A 27,923-nucleotide genomic window follows, 5' to 3' on the forward strand; every position below is an offset into this window, starting at 1 on the left:
CGCTGAGGCTGGGTTGTTTGGGGTGCGGAGGGATTGGGCCGACTGCGGGGCGCCGCGGCCTTGCTGGGGTTCTGTCGTTCCGCCGCCATGGGAGCCGAGAAGAGGATGCTGCCCATCAAGGAGGCTTTTCAGCTGGCGCAGCAGCCGCACCAGAACCAGGCGAAGCTGGTGGTGGCTCTGAGCCGCACTTACGGCAAGGTAAACGCCGCCCTCCCCGCGGCCTCACCTCGGCGCCCCGCTCCTCCGCCGGCCGTCCCCGGGCCTCTCTTGGCGTGTGCGTGTGCGTGCGTGTGTGTGTGCGTATGCGTGCGTGCGTGTGTGTGGCGGTCCTGGGATTTGAACTCAGATCCCCGATGCTGTCCCTGTGTGTGTATGGGGGGCAGCGGTCCTGGGATTTGAACTCAGATCCCCGATGCTGTCCCTGTGTGTGTATGGGCGGGGGGGGGGCGGTCCTGGGACTTGAACTCAGATCCCCGATGCTGTCCCTGAGTGTGTATGGGCGGGGGGGGGGGGGCGGTCCTGGGACTTGAACTCAGATCCCCGATGCTGTCCCTGAGTGTGTATGGGGGGGGGGGGCGGTCCTGGGATTTGAACTCAGATCCCTGATGCTGTCCCTGAGTATGTGGGGGTCGGGGGGGCGGTCCTGGGACTTGAACTCAGATCCTGCCCTGAGTTTTGGTGCTTGAGGCTGGCCACTCTACTACTTATGGCTTCTTGGTGATTAAATTGGAGAAAAGGGTCTCACGGACTTTTTTGCCAGGGCTGGTTTCGAACCCCGATCCTCAGATCGCAGCCTCCTAAGTAGCTAGGATTACAGGAGTGAGCCACTGACACCCAGACCTCCTGGCTTTTATGACCACTCGGCCTTTTCTTCTTGTTCGTGGTTGACTCTTGATTCAGAGTGAAGTGAGCTTTACCGTTCTCAGAAGACTTGCCCAAGGTCTCCAGAGCCCAGGTGAACGACCGGATCACCAGCCACACGGGGTTCCTCCTTTGCTTTTCTGCACTAATGCTACCCATCCCTGGGGCTCCCAGCTGGTGTGGACAGTTAATCCTTAGTCCACAGATTATATCCTGAAGGGATCTCTGCTTGCAACAGAAAAGCCCACCTTCCAGTTACATTCCTGAATCAGTTGAATCCAGTTACCCAATGTCAAATTAATCTTTAGGCCCCTACCCTTCCTGAGCCTGTAGATACTATGTAATTGGGGGGAGGGGGGATGTATTAATTTAAAAGCCAAGAGAAATGGATTAGGCTGCATTATACTCATAAATTGTCACGTTGAATTGAAATCCCTTTACATGGCTATTTCAAGATAATAAATTTTTAGTAAATTGTTAAGTAAATATAGCAAAGCTTGGGGGATACAGGGAGATGGGAAAGTTATACCAAAAGTAGTTTGGGGGCAGTAGGCCTACGAAACTGGTAATATATTGAGAATTGCAGGGTTTTGAAAACAAATTGTTCTGCTGTTAAAATTGATGTTGTTTACTCTCTGGGAGGTGCAGATTGTAAACTGGAGTGAAGTTTGTGTAGTTTTATCCTTCTTGCTAGTTAGGATAATTGAGACTTTACTACAGATTTTAGGTTACTAGGCCTTTTTCTGCCCAGTGTTTTCATCAGTATTAAGGGAATGTTGGGGATGTTTTTTAATCAGTGTAGTTTATGAGGAGTTTCTTTTGCCTTTCAGGTGGATAATAAAACAGTTTTTCATGAAGAGTTTGTTCATTACCTGAAATATGCCATGGTGGTCTATAAACGTGAACCAGCTGTGGAGCGTGTGATAGAATTTGCAGCCAAGTTTGTCACTTCATTTCACCAATTGGATACCAACAATGATGAAGAAGAGGAAGATGATGGCATTTTAAATTATTTGTTTACTTTCCTGTTAAAGGTAAAAGCTAGGATTTTGAGGATGTATTGTAGAAAACTTTGCCACAGAGATTGTGTATTTTAGACAATAAAATATCTCGCGATGGGGGGAAAAATCTGTAAACAAGTCTCTTATAGGAAATCTTAACTGTCATTAAGATTAAAAAGACTGTGCTTTTAAACAATAGCTATCATTAAAATTTTAGTGTCCTGCTTAAATAATTTGTCATAGGTGTTTGCTTTAAGTGAGTTTTCTTTTTTCTCTTTTTTAAAAAAGTTAGCTTATTTATGTAAGTTATGCAGGGGGGATTTCACTGTTTTATTTTCATACATTTAGAATATATTGCACTCAATCTCTCTCCCTGTATCACACTTCCTTTCCCTCTTCCCTCACTTTCCCAGAACAATATCAACAGGTTTTATTGTATTTTCATAGTTTCAAGTGAGCTATTTGGACTATATTCATCCTCTTTCTTTTTCTTTTTTTTTTTTTAATATTCATCCTCTTTCATCCTCCTTGCTAACTCAGCCCCTTCCGCTAGTACCCTCCTCAGAGCCTATTTTTCCCTCCTTTCCTTTAAATGAGTTTTCTGTTTTAGAAGTAAAATATGGCTGGGCACCAGTGGCTCATGCCTGTAATCCTAGCTATTCAGGAGGCTGAGACCTGAGGATTGCCATTTGAAGCCTGCTGGGCCAAGAAAGTCCATGAGATTCCTAACCACCAAAAAAGCTGGAAGTAGAGCTGTAGTTCAAATGGCAGAACACTAGCCTTGAGCAAAAAAGCTCAGTGACAGTGCCTAGGCCCTACGTTTAATCTCCAGGACCAGCACCAAATACAAAAGAAAGGATGTATGAATTTGTACAAAGAGTGCACTTTTTTTTTTTTCCAGATTAAGGCTGTGTAAAAGCTGTATAAACATTGTAATGTCTCTGCGAGTGTGGATCACTGTTGTCACTTTTTGAAATCTCAACATAGAGCATTAAAATGGTCTTGAATATTTAGGAATGATGTGTAATTAGGAATAACATTTGCTTTGTTTTGTGTAGTCTCATGAAGCAAACAGCAACGCGGTCAGGTTTAGAGTATGCCAACTCATAAACAAGCTTCTGGGAAGTATGCCAGAAAATGCCCAGATCGATGATGATTTGTTTGATAAAATTATGGAAGCTATGCTTATTAGATCGAAAGATAAGATTCCAAATGTGAGAATACAGGCAGTTTTGGCTCTTTCTCGACTCCAGGATCCCAAGGATGATGAGTGCCCAGTGGTTAATGGTATGTGTGGTGTTCCAATAATTGTTTCAGTCTTGGTTTTGTTAATTCCTCCTCAGCAGTTGTTATTAACTTTATATATATATATATATATATATATATATATATATACATACATACATATATTTAAGGTAGAAGAATACTCACATTACAACTTCCTAATAACTTAAAAAGCAAATTATTATCAGGACTTCTGAGGTCTGCTTTGGTTCTCTCTCTTTCTCTCTCTCTCTGTCTCACTCAGAGGTAAATATAATCAATACTGGGTTAATTTTCTTTTTTCTTAAGTTTTAATTAAGTTCCCTAATCACACATCCATCTAAATGTTAATGTTTTGCCTATAATTTCATGTGAATCATACTATATTTTTCTGACTTTTTCTCAAAAAAATTTCTAATTCTAGCATTCATCCATAGTTTTTGCTATGTTATCTCATTGTTATATGATATTAACTGTTTACCATTATTACTATCATTATATTATTACTATATTTTGGCAGTTTTTGAACTTAGGGCTTTGCCCTAGCTAGCTTGATTTTCTTTTTTGCTTATGTGGTGCTGAGGAATCGAACCCAGGGCCTCAAGCATGCAAGGCAAGCGCTCTACCACTGAGCCACCTTCCCAGCCCCGCTAGCTTGATTTTCTATCAGATTGAGGCAGCCCTTTTTTGCTGTAGTTATTTTTCACATAGTGTCTTTTTAACCCAGCTTTTCTGAGCCTATAATACTCATACCTGTGTTTTCCTGCATAGTTGAGATCACAGGCATGTACCATCACATCCAGTTCATTGGTAGTGATGAGTTCTCAGCTGGTTTTGAACCATGATCCCCAAGATCTCCACATCCCAAGTATCTAGGATTACAGGAATAAACTTAGTTTTCCCAGCCAACAGTCTATTGTTTTTAAAATTAGAAGGCTCTCTAGTTATATCTAGATAATTTGCTTTGAAAAATAGTGTTTGGAATTTTCTTGGTGCACAAGTTAAATGACTTTTGTAGGATTTTGCTTAAATGTAGAATTGTTATGTATATAGGGCTTTGCCTTTATTAGATTAGGTACAGGTAAATCTACAGAGTGATTTATCAATTAAAATTAGTAAGAGGTGATAACATTTTTCATTGGTCCCTATCCTCTCCAGTGTTTAATATGACTGCTTCTAGAATCTGATGGTATACACAGTTCATTCCAGGGTTACCTTTCTTCTCGTATATTTAGCAGCAGGTTATATAGTCATCATACCTTGCGTAAGGAATGAGTTTACATTTTGAGAAATATGTCATTAGGTAATTTTTGTTCTGGGAACATCACAGAGTGTACTTGGACAACTATGATGGATGATAGAAGGTATCACCCTCAGTATAACTCTTTGGTGAAATCATGAGATGTATGAGGCTCTCAGAAAGAGGCTTTGAGTACAAACGTTCTCTTCCCCAAATCAAAATAATAGATCCTTATAAATATAACAGATCTGAAGAAAATAAACTTTCTCAGCTGGGTGCTGGCCAGTAGCTTATACCTGCAATCCTAGTTACTGAGGGGGCTAAGATCTGAGGACCACAATTCAAAGCCTGCCCAGGCAGTACAGTCCATGAGACTTACCTATAATTAATCACCAAAAAATGTTGGAAGTGGAGCTGTGGCTCAAGTGCTAGGGCACTCAGCACCCAGGCTCTGAGTTCAAGCCCCAGGACAGCACCAAAAGAATAAAAGTAAATAAAAAATAAAACAAAGTTTCTTGTGGCTTTCAGGGTTGTGACAGTTTTAGTCTTCCTTTCTGGTCAATTTCCTGATACTTCATTCTGTTCTTGAAAGGGAACTTGGTAGAAAAAATTTTGATTTGAAGGCAGATGTGTAAGACCAGAAGTATCTTGTCTTTATTATTTTGAAACATCAAAAAATGCCAGAATATGAGTTATTTTATGACTATTATTAAGGTATTTCTGTGGAATTAAATTGTACTACTTTACTTTTAGCATATACTACTTTGATTGAAAATGATTTGAATCCAGAAGTTAGGAGAGCAGTGTTATCATGTATCGCACCATCAGCCAAGACTTTGTCAAAGATTGTAGAGCGCACCAAAGATGTGAAAGAGACTGTCAGGAAGTTGGCTTATCAGGTATGAAAGTCCAATTACTTACATAGCCATGTTTTCTTAAGGTACTTGTGAAAATTACTTAGCACATAGTGATTTGTGCAATGTAGATTATTTGGAGATAGTAGGTAATTTAGATAGAATTCTATTGTATTAAATATGTTTACAGAAAATTTTTTGGAGACTCTAGTTAATTTTCTAAGATGATTGCTATGTTACTAAGTAAGAATTCTATACATTGAGTTGAGGTAAATGACCCCATTTCATTGTCTTTTTAAGGTTTTAGCTGAAAAAGTTCATATGAGAGCGATGTCCATTGCTCAGAGAGTAATGCTCCTTCAACAGGGTCTCAATGACAGATCAGGTAAAGTAGCTTTTTTTTTTTTTTGGCCAGTCCTGGGGCTTGAATTCAGGGCCTTGCCATTGTCCTTGAGTTTCTTTTGCTAAAGGCTAGTACTCTAGCACTTGTGCCACAGCACCACTTCTGGCTTTTTCTGTATATGTGGTATTGAGGAACCAAACCCAGGGCTTCATGCATGCTAGGTAAGCACTCTACCACCACATTCCCAGCCCTAAGGTAGACTTTTGAAGTCAGACTTAATAAGGTTTAGGAAACAGTATCATACCATAAATGAGACTGAGTAAGGCTATCATTCCCATAAACTTGATAAAATTTGTCTTGGTGTATAACATATAAAAATATTTCATTTGGTTAAAGGTCTTGGTTATCTTTTTTTTTTTTTTTTGTCTGTGTGAGGCTTGAACTCTGGGCCTGGGCACTGTCCCTTAGCTCTTCAGCTCAAGGCTAGTGCTCTACCACTTGAGCCACAGCGCCACTTCTGGCTTTTTCTGCTTATGTGGTGCTGAGGAATCAAACCCAGGGCTTCATGCATGCAAGGCAAGCATTCTACCACTGAGCCACCTTCCCAGCCCCGGTCTTGGTTATCTTCAAGGAATAGGAATTCTTTTCAGCCTGCTGGTGTTTGATGGAGAGGAGCTGTTCTTAATCCTGTAGAGTGAGTTAATGTCAGAAGTAAGACCATCTCTTTTAGCCTTTTTTCTTCCTTAAAAACAAAAATACTAGTCAGTTGCCAGTGGTGCACTCCTATAATCTTAGTTATACTCAGGAGGCTGAGATCTGAGGATCACAATTCGAAACCAGCCCCTGCAGGAAAGTTTGTGAAAATTTAATCTCCAGTTAACCACCCAAAAAGCTGACAGTGGAGCTGTGCCTCAAGTGGTAGAGCACTAGCCTTGAGCAGAAATTGCTCAGGGTTAGTGCCTAGGCCCTAAGTTCAAGCCCAATGACTAACACCAAAAACAAACAAAAACTATCCTTGTGTGTATGTACCTTAACATAAATGTTTTCTCTGCATCAGAAATAAGAAGTGTGAGACCAGTATAATCTTCTGATGCCCTTTTCTGTTAAACTAGAGAATCTGCATGTAGTAATGATATTTTTTCAAGTTTTATCTTCCATGAAAAGGCAAAGATGGCTCATTTTGCTGTAGTAAGAAGAAAAAGAAAAAAGATAACTTGAGTTTGAAACTCTAATGACTGGGATGGTCTGAAGGGCTAAGAATAACATCTGTTCAGTGATATCTGTTTGCTGTAATTTACTACTGTAAATAGCATTCTTACAATAAGTGAAGTCAGGCAACAAGTGAGATAAATACTATGTATTCTGATGCCCATTAAGTCCAGGCAGGAGGGAATACAGATTTTTTGTAGACTGGTAGAGGTTAGGCATTTAGTACTGAACCTGATCCATTTATGTTTGGAAGTAAGCATCATCAGGACTTGTAGTGTTGTTTCTTGTGTTTTTATTACCTTTAGTGTGCTTTGTTCTCACTGTAATCTCTATTAGTATTATAAGTTTCAACGTTATATTAACATTAATCTAATAAAATTAAAACAGATGAAATATAGGAAATAACAGCTAGGGGGAGCTTTTGTTTATATATTTGCAAATGACTCTCCACAGATGCTGTGAAGCAAGCCATGCAGAAGCATCTTCTCCAAGGCTGGTTACGCTTCACTGAAGGAAATATCTTGGAGCTGCTTCATAGGTTGGATGTAGAAAATTCTTCTGAAGTGGCAGTCTCTGTTCTCAATGCTTTATTTGTAGTGACTCCTCTCACTGAACTTGTGGAGATCTGTAAAAATAATGATGACAGGTACATAAAAGGTTCATTATTGGAATTTTACTGCTGATGATTTCCAATTAAAATCAGTTTTTCCTTCAGATTATATCAGAACCTCTGATCTGTCCCCCCTTTCTTTACTTTTCCCTTGTGTTTCTCACCTTGGCATAAGAACTTGGTACTTTATCATACATTGTCTACATTAGTTGTATTCTCTCCCTTTCCCCTCTTGATTTCTACATTAGCCTGCTGTGAGAAAAACATGGGCTGTTATTGTGTTTGATCATTTGAATTTTTCCCTTTTTTCTCTTCTTTTGGTTTTAAGTAGTTTCCTTTTTTTTCCTTCCCACTTCCTTTTGTGTAGCTAATGGCTATAATTAAAACACTGGTATTTATAAATCAAATGTGCTTATTTTCATTCTTGTTCCCCTTTTTAACGGGATATAAGATCATGTTTTCTCTTATTCTCTTCCTTTTAAACGAAGGAAATTGATCCCTGTGGAAACATTAACTCCTGAAATTGCTTTATATTGGCGTGCCCTCTGCGATTACTTGAAATCAAAAGGAGATGAAGGTGAAGAGTTTTTAGAGCAGATCTTGCCGGAGACTGTAGTATATGCAGAGTATTTACTCAGGTACTTTTTCTCTTTTGTTTTCACTACTTGCCGTGTGTGTTGGTCTCTCAGGCCTCTTGTTCATGGTCATGCCCAGTTGGAAATTATTTACAGCCACTGTTGGTGCAGATGGCACTGAATGTTCCTAAAGGATCCTGTGGTGCTTACAGTGCCCAAAAGCACTAAGTCAGTGGCTTCCGTCAGTGTGCGTATGCTAGTTCTCATTTCTCCATCAACTTGATGATGATGTGCTACTTTTTGAAATTTGTTGAACTGTTTTTGTGTGCCAGGTAGTACGTGTTTTAGGTTCCTGGCTGATCATACCAGCCCTGTCACAATGACTCACCCCGCCATGCTAGTACTCAAGCAGCGGAACACAATGTGTAAATTAGTAGTAGTACTATCATTTCAAAGAAAAGAATGATCATGATTCTCCATGAGGAAAGATTAGACCTTTATGACTAATTGGATTTTTAGACAAGAAATGCAGAGTTTGGAAGACTGCAAGACACATTGACACATTGAAATAGTCAGACATTTCTGAGATAAGTAAAGGATCTTTTGAATATTTTCAAGAGAAAACTTGAATTATTAATATAAGTACAATTTCTAAATATTTGCTAAAGTTTATTACAATATTATCAACTTATTACAAGATATAAATATGTAGTATTTGGACTAATATAAACTGAAGAAGACCCTTTTCTGATTGGTGGGAATTAACTCTTACTTGTTATTTGATAACACATTCTACTTTATTAATTCTGTTTGTTTTAGTTATATCCAGAGCATTCCAGCAGTTGACGAGGAACAGAGAAATGATTTTTCGTACATTGGAAACTTGATGACAAGGGAGTTCATTGGTCAGCAGTTGATTCTAATGATCAAGTCTTTGGATACTAGTGAAGAAGGAGGACGGTATGTCTAAATGTTAACACTTGCTCTAATTTATTCTTTAGTCTTAAAAATACAGTCTTGCTACAGTGTAATTAAATGGATTTACTGTAATATTCTAAAGTGCTTCTGCTTCCTTCTTTTATAGTACACACACACACACACACACACACACACAATCATACGTCACTTAATGACAGGTCATGGGTTGAGGAATCCTAGAAATGTGGTGTTAGGTGATTTTGCTGGCGTGTATGCATTCACAAGCCTAGATAGGGTGGACCAGGTTGTGACCTCTTGGTAAAATCAAGAGATTATAAACATGACCTGAGACTGCTGCCAAGGTATTATGCTTTTTTTTTTTGTAATAAACTTTAATAAGTAGAAGTAGTATATTCTAAAGATAAAGAGTATAGTGCTAAGTGCGCTTGCATCTTATCTATAATTTTGGGAGGTGGATATAGGGAAGAATGCAGTTCAAGAACAACTTAGACAAAATGTTCCAAAGACCTCATCTCAACAGATGAACCTAGGCGAGATGGTGCCCATCTGTCATCCCAGCAGAAATAGTTTGCCAGGCTGGCCTAGACAAAATGTGAAACCTTGTTGTAAAAATAGAGTAACTAGGTCCAGGTGCTGGTGGCTCACATTGTAATCTTAGCTATTTGGGGGGCTGAGATTGGATCATGGTTTGAAGCAAGCGCAGGCAGGAAAGTTTGAGAGATCTCTTCTCAGCAAAAGGGCTGGATGCAGAGGCTGGGCCCATTCTCCTCACTATGATGTGAATCTGATGCCTAGGTAGGAAGTGTGACCATAGTTCAAAAGTAACCACTGAGGTGTAGCTCATGGTAAAAGTGGCTAAGAAGCACAGAGCCCTTAGTTACTGCCAAAGAAAATAAAAACCAGAGCAAACAGGGCTGGTGATGTAGCTCAAGTATTAGAATACCTGCCTAGCAATTATGAAGCTCTGAGTTAAAACCCCAGTACTGTTCCCCACTCTCCCCACCAGAAAAAGAGTATCACATAAAGCAATAGCATTCGTTTATCATTATTAAGCACTGTGACTTAGTGCATATGCTTTGCTTTGATAGGTATGGCAATGCAGTAGGTTTGTTTCATACCTGTATCACAAGAGTAATGCATTGAACTTCAACATCTCTATGGCTATGGTGTCTTAGGTCTATAATATTCTCATAGGACCAGTGTTATGTGCAGCCTGTCATTGACTGAAATGTAATTTTTTGTTTCTGAGACAAGGTCTTGCCCTATAGCCCAGGCGAACCTGGAACTTAGTCTGTAGCCCAGGCTGCCTTTCAAATCAGCTGTCTGGCCTTAGCCTCCCGAGTACTGGGATTATAGGTGTAACACTATTATGCTAGGCTACCTGAAGAATTCTATGGCACATGATGGTATTTGTATGTTTATACATAGACACATGATCATAGTACAATTTCTTCACAATAAATGGATAGTATCAGTGTTTTTCTTAAAAATCTCTTATTTCAGAGAAGCCAAGTACTACTATTGTTGGTTGATTCTTCTCTGTTATTTTGTTGCTTTTTCATGTTGATTTACTAAATATCAGAGGGTATAATATATACTTTTTTTAAAAACAAAATTAATTTTTTTGCTCCAAGACTATACAGAGGGCTGAGTGCTGGTGGCTCATACCTATAATTCTGTCTACTCAGGAGGTTAAAATCTGAGGATCATGGGAAAGCCAGAAGACAGAAAAGCCTGTGGGATTCTTATCTCCAATTAACTACCCCAAAAGCCGGAAGAGTAGCTGTGTCTAAAGTGGTAGAGTGCTAATGAGCAAAAAAGCTCAGGGACAACCCTAGGACCATACACACACAAAACTCTGTACTTAGGGATTTTTCTACTTGTAGTGACACACAAATATGAGACATAAGGAAACAAGTTAAAAAAACCCAAGACAAAGTCTGTAGAGTAAGAGACATGTTAGAGGTGGAATGTATGTGTGCAGAGTGATATTAAATAAGTTAAATAAAAGGCTTTTTTTGCCCACAGGAAACGACTGGTGGCTATTTTGCAGGAGACTCTGACACTACCCACAACGCCAATATCCCTGGTTTCTTTGCTTGTTGAAAGGTTACTCCACATCATCACAGATGACAGTAAGAGGACACAGATTGTAAGTGCTTTTCCTCCTTGATAAAGATAGGAGGTGTATGACATTTGTAAACCAGATACCTCTCTCTGTGGGGTATGTGTATACACGTACATTTAAAAAGTGTTTTCCTTCTCACATGTGCCTACAAACAGGTCTATATCAGGTGTCTGCCACCTGATATGGAAGGAGTGACTGGTAGGATAGAGGTTTGCCCATGAGACTTTGGGCACTGTGTGCTGAGAGCTGGTTTATGTCTCATTCTGTCTGCATTGACTTCTGATAAGTTATTTAGCCTTTTGTATTCATCTGCAAAGGAACAATGAACTACCTTTTGTTTTTCAGTGAGATGATGTTCATAAACTGTTGGTAAATACAGAAATAAATTGTAACCACTATACTGTGTCAAGTGTTACCCCACCACCACCCTCCCCTCCCCAGTTAGATAAAAGAGAGATCTGTGTTGTTCTTTCATAAAAACATGATGTGATATTTTATAGGTTAAGTCAGAAGTTATTCTAACTGCTCCTTGTATGAACATGTTTTATGTATATCTTTTTTTGAACACTTCCCACATAGTGCTTGTCCAGTAACTGCTTAGGTATTTTCATATGAGAGGGACCCTGGAAAAACATCCCTTCTTAGTAGCCTGTGAAAGGCCTTACATTGTCATTAGGTGTATATTATGTGCCCAAAGGAAAAAATACAAAAAAATATATATGTAAACTTGTATAGAACTGAACAAGAGAGGAATTGAAAGTGGTAGGTGTAAGGGTTGTTGAAAGGAGACTGCCACATAGTTCAGGCAGGAGTGAGTTTATTAGAAGAGCCAAACTGTAGACCATATGCAGAGAATTTTAGATTATAACAGCTAATCTTAGGCAGCATAATTTTTTTTTCAAGTTTTCTAACATTATATGAGGGATAATTTATCTTCAACAAATACGTACCTACTCACCTTCCTTTCAAATAATTTCACTTTGTAGTGAGATGCATTGTTCAGTTTTGGTTCTAAAGTCTTGCAAACAGATTATGTGCTTTTACCTGTTATTTTCTCTGGTTTTCAGTAGATGGCAGATACGGCTTGTTGTTTTCTATAGCACTTTTTGGTTATTTGTTGATATAACGTGTTAAAGCTTTGTAATTTTGCTTACCAGGTTACAGAAATTATCTCAGAGATTCGTGCACCCATTGTTACGATTAGTGTTAATCCATCTGATACAAGAAAAAAAGAACTCAAGGTATGTTTCTTCTATATTAAAGAAAGGCTTTGGTAATGTAGCTACATAATCTATTTCTTGTTGTGTGGTTTAAAAAAATCAGATTATCGAGTAAATATTATATAAAGGTCTACAAAATGTTACTGAATTATGTTACTCTTCAAGGGTGACTGATCCCTGTTGCTGGACGATTGAAATTTTGTTTTATGTTTGACTCCTAAATTCTAGGTCATTGAAGTAGTAATACTCTTGACTTTGCTACAGATTGTTGTGTTAGTAATTTTTGTCTGGTGTTGATATGATTAATTTGTATTTTTCCTTAGGTGGCTGAAATAAAAGTTAAACTTATTGAAGCGAAAGAAGCTTTGGAAAATTGTATTACCTTACAAGATTTTGATCAGGCATCAAAATTAAAAGAAGAAATAAGAGCACTGGAAAATGCCAAAGTAGAGCTGTTGAAAGAAACAGAACAACTTGAAATTAAAGAAGTCCAAACAGAGAAGGTAAAATCATTTTTTTCATACTAAATCTCAATTGTTACTATCTTAACTGAATCTTGCTTTCTTTAACTCAAAAAGCTGAAAATCTATTCACTTTGGAGACTGTGACAGCAATATGAATTAAATATTTTTTAAAAATTTATTTCTCCTGTTTCTATTTTTGGACTTTGAAAAGGACCTTAACGTATTTTGAGTATCGTAGCTACAACTATTTGTTCCCTTATCTTTCCAGTCCCTGGAATTTGAAGTCTTTTTTCCGATGTGAGGGAAACTAGTTTTCTAGTGGTTTCCTTCTGAATTTATTTGTGTATTTGCCTTTAATAATTAAGCAAGGAAAATGCATCTCATTCCGTACTTGTGGAAGGCCTTTGATCTTTCCACTGCTAGGAATTACATCTGTGGTAACCTTGGCATCATGGTTACTTGGTGTCTAGCAAAAGCTAAACATCCTTGTTATTTTTAATCAAATACTAATCTTGATATCTAGTAACACTTCACTCTAGTAGCCTTTTTTTGCTTAATAAATTAGTCTCTTAAACAGATTATTTCTTTCATTGCTTCTCTTAAAATAAATTGTTATCAATAATATACGTACATGAACACATGCACACACGCATACACACATTTTGGCAGTATGGGGATTTTTGCTCAGGACTAAGTTCTGCAGGCTCTTGCAAGCAAGAGGCTTTGTACCTCTTGAGCCATTATGTTTCCTGCCCTTAGTTGCTTTAGTTACTTTTTAGAAAGGGTTTAGTGCGTTTGCCCTGTTTTGATCTTGAACAGCCTCTGAAGTAGCTGGCATTGCAAGTGTGTACTACCATGCCTAATCTCAATTAATATTGTTTGAATCTACTGTACTTTTGGTTTGAGGATTGCTCACTAGAGTATTCTTGTAAAGTAAATGCTGAGCTGGGTGCCTATAATCCTAGCTACTCAGGAGGCTGAGATCTGAGGATCATGATTCAAAGCCAGCCCAGGCAGGAAAGTCCGTAAGACTCTTATCTCCATTTAACCACCAGAAAACTGGAAGTGGCACTGTAGCTCAAGTGGTAGAGAGCTTGCCTTGAGCAGAAGAGCTCAGGTACAGCACCCAGGTGCAGAGTTCAAGCCCTACAACCAAAAGAAAAAAAGAAAATGCTGAATAAAATGTAGCTGTGGTGCTCACTAGATACTATATTGAAAACAAACTACATACAACTTGTGGGATAGGAGGGAAAAAGTGGGAGAGAGTAAAGGAAGGGGTGAAGTTGTCCAAAAAGAAATGTACTCAATACTTATGAAATGGTCACCCTTCTGTACATTACCTTTATAATAAAGAAAAAGAAAAATTAAAAAAAATACCGAATAGCAAAGTTTGCTATCTAAGAGGGTTTCCTGAATTGTACTCTTAGCTTCTCTTGAAACCTCACTCCAACATGACAGTTTCTTAGTAAGAGTGACTGAATTTATTTTTATAACTGGTAGCTTCTTTTTTTTTTTTTTTTTTTTTTTTTAACAAAATCTGTGGATCATTTCCATTGTGGACATTTTGAGTTGGAAGAGCCCATGAAATGACTAAGAGGAAGTATATTACAGTTGTTTTATGTATGAACCTGTAACTAAGAAAATGGCTGAGTCAGCACAGAGATGGGGAAATCAGGTGTCTGACTTATCAGACCCAAGGGGAGTATGTAGGGAGTTGTCATACACCCTAAACAAGCCCTTAAAAAAATACATCTTTAAGTTCTGTGCAGAAGATGTTCTTACTGTTTCTGAATGTTTTGTCTTTATTTTAGAATGATGTGGAGACACTACAAAAGTGTCTTGTTCTGTGCTATGAACTGTTGAAGCAGATGTCCATTTCTACTGGGATCAGTGCGACCATGAATGGAATCATTGAATCTTTGGTATGTTGATGGCTTTATTCACTTGAGGCTTCATTTTAGCCACATTCTGCTTCATGTTATAACCTGCTTATTAGGGTTCAACAGAATGAAAGTGTTATTATTTTGATCATCTGATGAATTACAAATGATAAAGTAGGTAGATACCTAGATTAGCTATTTCCTGTGAGGATTAAATAAGATAGTCTGTGTAAAGGAGCTAAGACATAAGTTATCACTCAAAAAGATTTGAAAAATCATTTTACTAGAAATAGATGCAGAATATCTTTATCCTTGAGTAAGAGAATATTTTCTGTTACTGGAATAGTGCTGTATAAAAAGACTCAAAGTTACATTGTGACTCCTGTATAACTTTATTATGTTTTTATTTTAATTTTTTTTTGGCAGTACTGGGATTGGAATTCTGGACATCACTCTTGCTAGGCAAGCTTACCTTGAGTTACACCTTCAGCCCTTTTTGTTTTCATTGTTTTTTGAATAAAAGGATCTTGCTTTATACCTGGGACAGCCTGGGCTATGATACTCCTATTTACACTTTCTGAGTAGCTCGGATGACAGATGAAAATCACCATGCCCAGCTTTTTGTTGGCTGAAATGAAGATCTCACAATATTTTGCCCAGACTTTTCTTTAATTGTGATCCTCTGAATCTCAGCCTCCTAATTAGGAATGCAGATGTGACCTATCATTCTTGGTTATATTTAAAGGTCTTTTTTTTTTTTTGGTTGGTCGTGGGGCTTGAACTCTGGGCTTCAGTGCTGTCCCTGCGCTCTTCAGCTCAAGGTGAGCGCTCTACCGCTTGAGCCACAATGCCACTTCTGGGTTTCTAGTGGTTTATTGGAGATAAGAGTCTCACGGACTTTCCTGCCCAGGCTGGCTTTGAGCCATGATCCTCAGGTCTCAGCCTCCTGAGTAGCTAGGATTACAGGCATACTGATGCCTGGCTTAAAGGTCTTTTAAAATGTAACTTTAAGTCTACAGTAACTACATTTTAAAAAGTAGGAAGAAAAAAGGTAAAGTTAATTTTAATATATATATATATATGTATATATATATATATAATATGCCCAAACATATTTTCATTGAACATGCTAAATTATTATGACTTTATCATTTATTTAGTATTAAAATATGAAATAGCTTTTTATTGTTTTTACACTAAATTTTAGAAGACATCTCAAGACTAGTTATATTTCAGATGTTTAGTAACTGTGAGTGACTAGAGGCTAGAGTAATAATGCCATATTTTGCTGTTCATTTTTAAAAAATTTTTTTGAGATGAAGTTTCACTAAGTTATCAGGTTGGCCTGGGCTCCGGCAGATTTCCCATCTTAAAGTTATCAATAATGGGAACTTTTATTTTTCATATGGAATTTGAATTCTGGGCCTTGCACTTGATAGCAAACATTGTGTGTGTGTGTGTGTGTGTGTGTGTGTGTGTGTGTGTGTGTGTGTGTGTGTGTGTGTGTGTGTGTGTGTGTGTGTGTGTGTGTGTGTGTGTGTGTGTGAAATACTTAAGCTTGAACTCAGGATCTAGGTGCTGTCCTTCAGCTTTTTCACTCAAGGCTAGAATTCTACCATTTAAGACACAGCTACACTTCCAGCTTTTTAGTGGTTAATTGGAGATAAGAGTCTCATGGACTTTATCCTGCCCAGATTGGCTTCAAACTTTGATTCTTAGATCTTAGCCAGTATTGCAGGTGTGAACCAGTGGCACCGTGTCTCCACCCTTTAGCTGGGACTTCTTTTACTTTGATGGTACTGTTCATTCACAGCTCATTCTGAATATACTCAGACTTAGAGGATCATCTTCAAATTATTTAATTAGTGAGAAGTAGACAGTCTGAAATCTAATTTTTTGGGTTGTCATGAGTTTCTAAAGTCATTAAAGAAAATCAGTTTGTAACTGAAACTTCTGGTTATACACTATATTATACTCAACTATTGGAATTTAGTCTTATTTTAGAGAAATCTGTCTAGTGAAAAGTAATACTTTAAAAATTCTACTTGAACTACATGTCTGGTCATGTTTTAAGAGAATGGTAATACAATTAACTACATAATTGAAGAATGAAAGTATGAATCTCTCTCTCTCTCTCTCTCTCTCTCTCTCTCTCTCTGTCTTTCTATCTATATCTATCTATCTATCTACCTACCTACCTATCTATCTATCTCCTTTTAGCATTACATAGTCTTTCACGATGTTAAGAAAGGAAAGGACCCAAAATTGAATGATCATAATAGAGGAACATAAGTAAGATACTTGCATAAATGATTTATAGTAGTTATAAAGTTACTCTATTTTAAATAAAGTATCATAAAGTCTTCCTTTGTTTTTTTGTTTTGTTTTTGTTTTTGGTGTCAGTCCTACAGCTAGAACTCTCGGCCTGGACACTGTCCTTGGTCTTCTTTTGCTCAAGGCTAGTGCTCTATCACTTCAGCCACAGCTCCACTTCCAGCTTTTTTGGTAGTTTTACTGGAGATAAGAGTCTAACAGAGTTAACTGCTCACACTGGCTTTGAACCATGATCCTTAGATCTCAGCCTCTTGAGTACGTAGGATTACAGGTGTGAACAACTAGCTTTCAGCTGTGTGAGAAACTCTTGAGGGAGCACATGTTTATTGAATGGTTATTCCATAGTAAATGCTGGGAACAAAGTATATACAAAATAACAATTGGTAAAGACAGCTGCTATTGAAACTTGATGAGGGAAACATACTTAAATAAAACACTTTTGCCATTGACACTTGCTGTGAAAAAGAGCTATTAGAGGTGTTCAAGTCAGACCAGCGGAGCTGACTAAGGGCAGGGATAGCATGGTTTAAGGTGTCAGTGAGACAGATCTGAGGGGTAGTGTATATCATAGTCAGCATTTCCTGTTCTGTGAGTGTTGCAACCTCTGGAATTAGTTTAGCCTCGTGATCTGACTGTAGGAAAACTGTACTATATTCTGTTTTATCAATTTACTGTTTAGTATTGACTTAAATGACTAAAAGGAAATGATGTAGACCTATAAAATCACATGGGAATGATCATTTCGGCCATGATTTCAGTATAGTATTTTTAATTTCTTGCCTGTGTCAAAATTAATTTCTAATTCATTTTAGATTCTTCCTGGAATAGTAAGTATTTATCCGGTAGTAAGGAATTTGGCTGTTTTGTGTCTGGGATGTTGTGGACTACAGAATCAAGATTTTGCCAGTAAACACTTGGTGTTACTGTTACAGGTAAGATTCACTAGTAGATAAAAATTTCAAGGTCCTATAGTGCTCTACCTCTGATGGTAATGCTAATATTCTAACTTATTCAAATGTTTATTGGTGATGATTGTAGACATCGTAGGGACTCATTTTTGTTTTCTCATAAAACTGCCTTAATAGCAAAGGGATGAAATGTCAATTTATTTATTTGTTTATTATTTTTTTTGGTGGCAATACTGGGATATGAACTTGGGGCGTTATATTTTCTAGACTGTACCACTTGCACCGCAGCCACATAAAATCATGTATGATTGATTATAGTGCACATAATGGCACTGTTCTAGGCTTAATAAAAGTATGTAAATCAGTAGAAAAAGAAAACAAGATAAAAGTTGCTGTGGTAATGGAATTTACATTCTAAAAGGGGAATCATGCGATGGAAAAATATGACTTTTACAATATGTCAGATAAAAATAAAGAGTAGTCAGGTGCCTATAATCCTAGCTACCTAGAAACCTGAGATTTGAGAATTGTGGTTTGAGGTCAGCCTAGGACAAATCTGAGAGACTCTTATCTCAAGTTAACCTGTAAAAAGCTGGAAGTGGAGGCGTGACTCATGTGGTAAAGTGCCAGCTGGGCATGAAGCTGAGTAGAGAGCTTAAGACTCTGATGTGTAGCCCTAGTACTGGCACCAATTAAAAAACAAACAAGCATGTATATATATATGTATATATATGTAGATATATAAGTAAATAATATGGGAATGAGGAGACAGTCTATGTAGTTGAAGAAGGCATTTATGCTGTAAGTATATAAATATAAGCATAATTAAATATATATGTAAATATATAACTAATACAGGAATGAGAACGAGACAGACTATGTAGGTGAAGAAGCATTTGTGCTGCTAAGAGAAGTTGAAAGCATGACTTTCATCCCCGTCATCTAGCCTCTGGCGTTGCCAGATGTAATGAGATAAAAAAGCTGCAGGGAATAGTCTCGTAAATTAAGGAAGCTAAGGAAGACTAGTTGCCGGAAAATCACTGACAACATGGACCAGGTGTTTGTGAAATGATTGTTTTAAAAAGCTAAACTCAAGTAGTGGATTTTGTTTTCCTTTGGGGGAAAAAAAATCGTGAAGCATTCTTTTTAGACATTGCCAAGAAAAGGAAATTAGATCTTGGGGCTATCATATATTCTGGAAATGGTCAACTGATTTGTGGCTTTTGTCCAAGGAAATAAAATTGGAACTACTTATGTAAAAAAAAACAACAAACAACAACTCAGGAATTTCAGGGTTTTGCTTTAATTTCCTGAAAGATTATGGAGCTAATCAACTCATTTCAGTTGTGAGATTTTGGTGTGTCTTTGCTTAGATGTATTCTCCGTTATGATTGTCAAAGAAAATAGTATTGTTGTGAGCCCCCTTAGGGAACATGGAATGCCACTATTATCCTTAATGGGCTGAAGTTTCTTTTTCCAATGAACTAGAAGTCTTGGTACTTTGTCCAGATGAATCATTTGTATTTCCTGGCCACACATCTAGATTTACTCCGAGATGAAGAATGAATTTCTTTGTGTTGCAGAAAAGTTATTAATTTTTATAACAGCAGGTATAGGCATCTGTGATTCTGTTAGCTATTTTGTTCTGTAGTTTATTGGTTTTTATGGATGCCTAGCAAATAAGATACATCTTTAAAGAAATTTTGCCAAATATAGTCAACCTTTGGCATATACTCTAGAGGACTGGTTCCAAGACCATTGTGGGTTCCAAATCTACATATACCCAAGTTCCAGATAAAAGATGACATCATATTAGTATATAACATAGACAGAACTTCTACATGCTTTAAACTGTCTTTTTTGGGGAGGAGGAGCAGTCCTGAGGGTAGGCACTGTCCCTGGGGCTCCTTTTGCTCTACCACTTTGAGCTATAACACCACTTCTGGCTTTTTTTGTGATTACTTGGAGTAAAACAAACTAGATTCACCATGGATGAAATCTGAGTTTATTGAGCTGATAAGAGAAATATATTCAGGTAGATCTAAATACTTTTCATTGTATACAATGTAGTATCTTTTTCTGGATAGGTAGGCCAAAATGATTTTGATGTAACAACTTTTTCTGTGTCTTAGAAAAAATGATAAGATAAAAACACAACCTTGCCCATGTAATTATAACCCCTCTGTATGGTGTTTTCACAAAAAAAAAAAAAAAAAAGATAAAAACACAGTTGAAGATACTATTCTTTTTTTTTAAATGAAAGTAACAAATTATTCAACCAGATTTCCATTCCACATTTGTTTGTTTGCTTGTTTGTTTTCAGTGGAAATTGGAAATTATAGCTCCAGATGTTATAGGACAAATAAATAGTGTGTCTTTTGAAACTTCTGTATTGGAGGGCTGTGTGTACTTGGGTGCTTGAACTCAAGGCCTTCAGCCATCTACATTGTTTTTAACTTGAAATTTTAATGCTAAAGTTGTACGGAAAGAATTGTATGTACATTTAAATAATATCACTTAAATTTCCCTAATATAGATAATTCATTTGATACAGGAGGAACAGAATTGCATCATTTTACTGAACTCTTGCGGGGGAAATCTTTCATTGTAGGTTTTGCAAATTGATGATGTCACAATAAAAATCAGTGCTTTAAAGTCAATCTTTGACCAACTGATGACGTTTGGAATTGAACCATTTAAAACTAAAACCATCAAAGCTCCTCAAGGTGAAGGTGCAGAAATCCGCAGTAATGATGAGCTGGACGTCAAAGAAGCCGAGGAGGCCACCGCTGCCAAGAATGTTCTAAAGCTTCTTTCGGATTTCTTAGACAGTGAGGTGAGGAGTGATTTCTTCATTTTTATTTTTTTAAATCTCACTTTAAAAGCCTAGATTTTTTTTTAACTGTCCTCTTGGCCATAAATAACAAGCTTTATTAGCTCTCAGGCCTTATAGTTCTGTCTAGCTTCAGACTCTTACCACTTCACTTTGAATGGATTGCCATTGCTGCCAGGAAGGTTTGCAAAGTTGGTTCTGATTGATCAGTGTAAGTCTTCAAAGAGGTCATTACTGTCCCTCGTCTGTTTCTCACCTCAAATGGGGTCAGTGCTGCCAATTTGTTGGGATGATTCTTTAATTCTATCAAGATGTGTGAAAGAGCCAACTTGGTGCCATTCCCTACATATTCTGAGAGTAGAGGGCTGAGTGAATGAAAGTCTCTGACCTCAAGGCTGTCGTGTGCCTTGAATGCCTGTGTGTGTGGCAAGCATGTGGCATGTGTGTCTCTGCACTTAATGTGTCCAGATAATAAGACTCCTGAGACTTTACAAAACTCCTTCTGATGACTGTCATTGCTGTTAGGTTTCTGAACTCAGGACAGGAGCAGTGGAAGGCCTAGCCAAGCTGATGTTTTCTGGGCTTTTGGTCAGCAGCAGGATTCTTTCTCGTCTCATCTTGTTGTGGTACAATCCGGTGACAGAAGAGGACATTCGACTCCGACATTGTCTGGGGGTGTTTTTCCCCATGTTTGCGTATGCCAGCAGGTACTGACATATACCGACAAATCCAGATCTTACCTCTGTGTCATCTTGTTGTTGATACTCTTCTCCTATTTCAGTAGTGAATGAAGCAATGAGAACTTAGATAGATTTTTATCTACCTGAATTATTTGGCTTTTTTTGTGGGTGAAAATATACTTTGTCACATGAGTTTTACATCAAAGATATTCTAGAATTGTGCTTTTTCCTCTTAAAATAATGTTCTGCCAACATTCTTTCAACTTGATTTCAATAGGATTAACCAGGAGTGCTTTGAAGAAGCCTTTCTTCCAACTCTGCAAACACTGGCTAATGCGCCTGCATCATCTCCCTTAGCTGAAATAGATATCATGAATGTTGCCGAGTTGCTCGTAGATCTGACAAGACCTAGTGGACTGAATCCTCAAGCCAAGAATTCCCAAGATTACCAAGTGAGTGAGTCTGTGAGCCTGTGGGTGGTAAAGATAAAACTGTAGGGCCCATTGAGTCTTGAAATATTGGCTTACTTCCTATTGTCAACATGGGGAAGGACAGGTCAAAGAACAGAGCTTATTTTGGTTTTTAACTTGAAAAAGATAAGTCAACTACAGATTGACCTACGAATTTATCTTCAGTTGGATTTCTAAATCCTGCATCCTATTGAAACCAGTTCTTTAATGAAATTTGGTCATGATTTGACACCAGACACTTTTGAACTATAATGTGTTAATGATTTCAGATGCCAACTTGAAAGTATTGCTGTTGGGTTTTTACATTTAGTTGGTATTCAGTGACTATATATTCTGCTTTTTTAAAAATACGTTTTTTATTATAAAAATACCGTACAGAGGGGTTACAGTTACATGAGCAAGGTCATGAGTACATCTCCTATCTAGCATTGTCACACCCTCTCTTCCCTCCCACCTCGTGTGCTACTGAAGGATGATAAAAGATACTGTGCAAAATATGGCAAGGGACACAGGCACAATACAACTTTTAGATTTTAGGGAAGGGCAAGAATTAATGATAAGAATAAAGTATATAACATTGGTAGTTTTATACTTTGGTCTTGTTTGCAATGAGAAATAATTGGTGAGAATGAAAAGATAGTATCCGTGGATAGCTATGCAAAGCATGTTTTAAAGACCAAGTCAGGGGACAGTAAAGTGGACTTTATTTCTAATGAGTAACCATACAGGCTTCAGATGAAAGGGTTATTAGGATTAAAGCTGCTGATCAGAAAGATTCAGCTGTGGTCACGGATAGTCCCATGAAGGGAACGGTCAGAGGAAATAAAGGAGAAGGCTGGAGAAGTCTATGGAAATTTTCCACAAATGTAAGAATGACAACAGAAGCCTTCCTAGGAATGAGCTGTTGATCTTTACTGTTACGATCAATGTCTTGAAGCAGTGAAGGAAAAAACTGAAACTAAGGCCACTCTCAGTCTCCACGTGAGCTGGGGCCACTGGTGATTCACAGGGAGACAGGGAGTTCCAGAGCTGGCATATTCCTCTCAGTTGTGCAGGACTAGGACATGCTACACCACGGTGTCTGCACGGGTTGCTCAGCTATTGCATGTTCACTGATCCCGCGTGGAAAAAGCTTAGGTTTGGGCAGAGTCCACTATCATCAGCCTGGATTGGTTCTGAAGCTGGAACTCAGCTCCAAGACTCATAGCAATTGGGAGACACTTCAGTCCCTTCAGTAGATTAGCCTTATATTAGCTTCTGGAAATGAAGTAGCAGGCAGGCTTGGTGGTACATGCCCACTAAGCAGGAGGATTGCTGGAGCAAGGCCAGTCTGGGCAAAGTTGGTGAATCCTTCTTTCAAAAACAACCAAAAGGGCTGGGGCCTAGCCCTGCATTCATTGTCTAGTACCATCTATCCATCCGTCAGTCAATCAGTCCATCTAGAAAGGAGTTTTATTGGGGAGAAGGGACAGTTAATGTTAAGTTTTGTTCTAAATACTTCACATTTTAGATTATGACTTGGAGTTGGGAATGTTTCTTCAGATGGGTAGAACTATATTGTATCCATATAATTTTCATTTTACATCTTCTCTTTTAATTTTCTAGGCTTTAACAGTACATGACAATTTGGCTGTGAAAATCTGTAATGAGATCTTAACAAGTCCATGCTCACCAGAAATTCGGATCTATACGAAAGCTTTGAATTCTTTAGAATTAAGTAGCAGTATTTCCAAAGATCTTCTGGTTCTCTTGAATGAGATTTTGGAGGTAAAATAGTTCCTAATTACTGTCTAACCTGTCTTCAAATATATCCAAGTAGAATCTATTTGATCGTGACTTTGCTTATTTTATTTTGTAATGATACTTTCATTGTCTTTAAGTGGCTGTACGAAGGGTTTACTATATAACATGTCAGTTTATGGGTACAATGCATCTTGAGCCATGGCACTCACCCTAACTGTAGTTCATTTAAAATGTCTTTCATAAGTTTCCTATACTTTTAGAATATTTTGTAACTTCTTCATATTTGCATATAATTTAGAAAAGATTAGAAAATGTTTGTGTTTAAATGTTTTGTCTTTAATAGCAAGTTAAAGATAGAACATGCCTGAGAGCTTTGGAAAAGATCAAGATTCAGTTAGAGAAAGGAAACAAAGAAATTGATGACCAACCTATAGAAGTACAGGATGCCAGCGCCACTGTACCTGCTCCTCCGCAGGAAGATGAAGATGGTAATAGCATGGCAGCGTGAATGTTTGTGTGATGCTGTTTCTAAACTTGTTGAGATTTTTTTTTTTTAAACATCTGTGGCTAGATCTCAGAGCATCTTTTTTCCATTGAATCCACCTTGGAAGGAGTATTACTGTCCTTTGTATTTGTACATGTCACTAGAACTAGCAGTTTCCATTCCTAAGTATTCACAGTTTTTGGAGCTCTGTTTTTTGATAACCAGTACTTCTTTAGTTTATTTATCTAATAGATTTATTTATCTATTACCAGTAGCTGATAATATTTTGCCAGTCTTTGATGAAAGATGAAAAGTATTTCATGAAGTTGGTCTTTTAAAAATTTACATTGTATGATTTTCATTAACAGAAGACAATAAAGAAGCATATATGACTCCTTTGAGGGATACAAAAGCATCAAAATCCACACAGCAAAGGACTAACCGAGGTAGTGTATGTGTCTAGAGCTTGTAATGAAACATTATTTGTCTTCCAGTGAAAATGCTTTTGAAGTTCCCTCCTTAGGACAGAGATTTTTAAGTGTCTTAAGAGTAAAGATTTAAATGTTTTAGATCTCCTTAGCTTTCTTTTAATCTTTGCTTGTTAGGCTATACATAATTTTTTTGCATATTCTAGAGACATTAATGCAGGTACTTCCGATTCATGGAAATATTATATAAAAGATCACTTGTAAATAGTAAAAGGACCATTTGGGTTAAATTAAGAAAAGGTAAAAGCCAACCACTGGCAGCTCACATTTGTAACCCTAGCTACTTAGAAGGCCAAGATCTGGAGGATCCAGATTCAAAGCCAGCCCAGACAGAAAAGGTTTGGAGACTTCATCTCCAAACTAGCCATGTTGGCAGATGTGGTTTAAGAGGTAGGATACAAGTCAAGCAAGTATAAGGCTCTAAGTTCAAATCCTGATACTGAAAAAAGAAAAGAAAAAGAATAGGTTAAACAATCCTTTCTTTGTGTGACTGAACATTTTTTTTTTCCTTAGTACTTTTCTGTTCTTTCTCTGTTTTTTTTCCATTTCTCATCTAATTTCATACTTTCCCAATGGAACTTACTTCCCAAGGGATAACCATTAATGGAAGATTTGTTGGAATAAATAAATGTTTACTACTTAGGGGACCACTTGGAAAAAGATCTGAAATCCACAATCTTTTTATTATTTTATTTTTCTGAATTACAAAAACATAATGCATGCTTATTACAGAAGAGTCAGAAAGTACATCCAAGCAAACTACCATAAAGAATGCTAATAATCCTGTCCATGAGCCAACCAAGATTTTAATCTTCCAAACATGTTTTTAGATTCTTTTCTAAGCAGATTTAATTTACTTTCTAAAATAGAATCTGACCATAATGTTTCATAACAAACCACTTATTCAAGCACCAATTAATGGATATTGTTCCAAATTAGTCCCAGATTCTTGGACACCTTGAGGATAAATACATTAGTGAGAACAATATATGAGGTCTGAGGGGTAAAAATGAGTAGGGTATATAGTTTTCCAAACAAATTGTCAAATGAAAATTGGTTTGGATCAGATTGGTTTAGTCACATAATATCCTATAAGAACTCCATGCTTTAAAAAAACAAAAAACAAACCAGCAATCTAAACTTCATGATGCGTACTGTATTTTATTTCTAACAATTGAAGAACATCACGGACCAGATTTTCCCCACTTTCCAGCATGTACAGTTTTTGTCACCCTCACTCAGTATATAAAGGTTCTAATTTTTACATTGAAATGTATTTTAGAATATGTATATGAATTGGACATACATACATTTAAGTATTTTGTGAGAGGCCATTCTTTTGACTACATTTAATTTCCAAGTGGATGTGGTGACACGTGACTGTATTCCTTGCTTGCTGCTCCAGAAAAATAAGAATTTTCAAACAGTTTTGTGAGACTTTGAAGAAAACTAAATAAAACAAAAATGAAGTTCTACTTAGTACTTTTAGATCTGTTCAGAGACCAAATCTTTCCATGAGTCTTTCCTATGCTGTGTTTATTTTGGTTTTCATTATTGGCTTTTTTGAAACAGCGTCTCCCTAAATAGATCAGCTTCAGCCTCCCAAATGCTGGGTATACAGTTGTGTACTACCATGCCTGAGAAATTTGTAATATGCTTTTTCTGTTCCACATTGAGCTAAAATTTGCCTCTTTATAATGTACATGTAGGATTTTCCCTTGCCCTAAGCAGCTCAACAAAGAAATGAAATTAATGTCAATTTTGATCTTGCTTGAGTTCTTTTTCTCTGGCATTTTGGTATGTGTTTAAGAAGAGTTTTGAAAATAAAGCAGTAAGATAGCCTAGACACAAGGTCTAGGAACGTTAAACAGTTAATTTTGACCATAAGTTCTACTGTCTTTAAGGTCGGAGAAAAGTGACAGCGTCAGCCAGGACAAACAGAAGACGCCAGACTGCTGAGGCTGGCTCTGAAAGGTGTGTGACACAATTCATAAACAAGAGAAGCTCCTCTTCTTTGTTGTTTGTGTTGTTTTTTTGGTGTAAAGTAGAAAAAAATGTAATTTTCCTCCTGGTGAGAAAACTCAGTAAAGAAGATAGCAAAAATTGTAAGTAGCCAGGACTTCGGAAAATAATCTAACATTCCTCTATGAAGAGCCTTTGCTTTCTTATCTTGCACAGTTGTATCTAAAATTCAGCATAGTCGTTAGTATTTGGTAGTCATCTTGAATATGTTCTCTGTGTGTGCATATTGTCCTAATTACATGACCTTGTGAGTATTATTCCCTTTGAGCTTGAATTAGCAAAGTCTTGAGTTGGGTTCTTTTCCTTCACGATGATAGAACACTGTGCCTACAGCGTTCGTGGCTGTGTGACAGAGCACCTACCAAAAGCTAAGGCCAAGCTGTTGTTCAAGCTGACGCTTTGTGGCTACCTTGCATTTCTACTACTATTTTTAGATTTTGTCCTGTTTAAAGTACCTTTTTTTCCCCAGAAAAAATCTTATTTACAGTTTCAGGAATTAAGTAAGTGAAGATAATTTTTTCAGTGTTGTTTCAAAAATCCGTTTCAGAACTATCACAGCCCTGTGCAATTATCAGCTTTCTTATAGAAATTTGGTGTTCATTTCATACAGTTTATAGAAAGTCAGCTAGGTGTCCCCTAATTCACTGGTCTATTCCGGTTATTGCTTGAGATTTTAGTTTTAAGTTTAGTTAGTGGAATTAGGCTATGGACTACCCAATGATAGAATTTCAGAAATGGAAAGTTTTATTTATAAATGAACTTGTTTTAAAGCTTGTGCCTAAAGTATATTTTCAACCTCTGTTTAGTGATCAGGACATTCCAGAGCCAGAGCCAGAGCCAGAAGTGAAGGTGAGGTTACCCCGACGGGCCAAAACCGCAGCCCTGGAAAAAAGTAAACTTAACCTTGAACAGTTCCTCCATGAAGATGGAAATTAGCAGAGATGATGGCGGCCGAGTCTTCTAAAAGTCTACTTGTTTCTTTGCTTTAATAAAGTTTTTTGGTTTTGAAATCGTATGAGGCCGAATGTCTTCTGAGGATGGCTGGGTGGCGCCACGCGTGCTCTGCATCAGGACAGCCGAGTCTGCTGATGTGATTGCGCAAAGACCATCTTTATGCGTCAGGCAGATTTGTTTCATCAGAATCAGAGGGGGGGGTCTGGGGTTTTTAAAAAAGGTCCCCTGGCAGTGGTAGAGGCCTGCCTCACAGCGCTTAGGCAAAGTTCAAACCTTAGTACTACAAAGTAAGCTCCCCAGGTGGTTATTAGGGAATTATGGCCTTAGGAAAAACTTAAGTATCTAGTGATTTGCATCGTCTGGAAAGTTTAGGTGGAACAGATCCTAAGACAGCTAGGAACACCTTAGGACACATTTCAA

General features: G+C 37.6%; 1 protein-coding gene across 2 annotated transcripts; it reads left to right on the top strand.

Annotated features, from left to right (window-relative positions):
- Positions 1-33: 33 nt before the first annotated feature.
- Positions 34-27,562, top strand: Ncapg (non-SMC condensin I complex subunit G). 2 transcript variants are annotated; one of them, XM_042674772.1, is made up of 21 exons: positions 34-198; positions 1,692-1,895; positions 2,921-3,149; positions 5,119-5,264; positions 5,520-5,604; positions 7,225-7,417; positions 7,870-8,019; positions 8,776-8,916; positions 10,924-11,047; positions 12,181-12,264; positions 12,567-12,746; positions 14,519-14,629; positions 17,734-17,853; positions 20,441-20,665; positions 21,188-21,369; positions 21,620-21,794; positions 23,418-23,579; positions 23,899-24,043; positions 24,408-24,485; positions 26,432-26,501; positions 27,356-27,562. In XM_042674772.1, exons 1-21 carry the CDS (start codon positions 88-90, stop codon positions 27,483-27,485), a joined length of 3,045 nt encoding a protein of 1,014 aa, XP_042530706.1. In that variant the 5' UTR covers positions 34-87; the 3' UTR covers positions 27,486-27,562. The 2 variants fall into 2 exon arrangements, with proteins under 2 accessions (XP_042530706.1, XP_042530704.1); XM_042674770.1 differs by lacking the exon at positions 27,356-27,562 and having other exon boundaries at positions 26,432-27,349.
- The last annotated feature ends 361 nt before the right edge of the window (positions 27,563-27,923 follow it).

Source organism: Dipodomys spectabilis, unplaced genomic scaffold (genome assembly GCF_019054845.1).
Source record: "Dipodomys spectabilis isolate Male_0828 unplaced genomic scaffold, ASM1905484v1 ptg000021l, whole genome shotgun sequence".
Taxonomy (NCBI): Eukaryota; Metazoa; Chordata; class Mammalia; order Rodentia; family Heteromyidae; genus Dipodomys; species Dipodomys spectabilis.

Coding starts and splice junctions, on each gene's coding strand:
- Ncapg (XM_042674770.1), top strand. CDS start 88: ATGGGAGCCGAGAAGAGGATGCTGCCCATCAAGGAGGCTTTTCAGCTG. Junction 21,370..21,619: donor ATGTTTGCGTATGCCAGCAG/GTACTGACATAT, acceptor TGATTTCAATAG/GATTAACCAGGAGTGCTTTG. Junction 23,580..23,898: donor TCTTGAATGAGATTTTGGAG/GTAAAATAGTTC, acceptor TGTCTTTAATAG/CAAGTTAAAGATAGAACATG.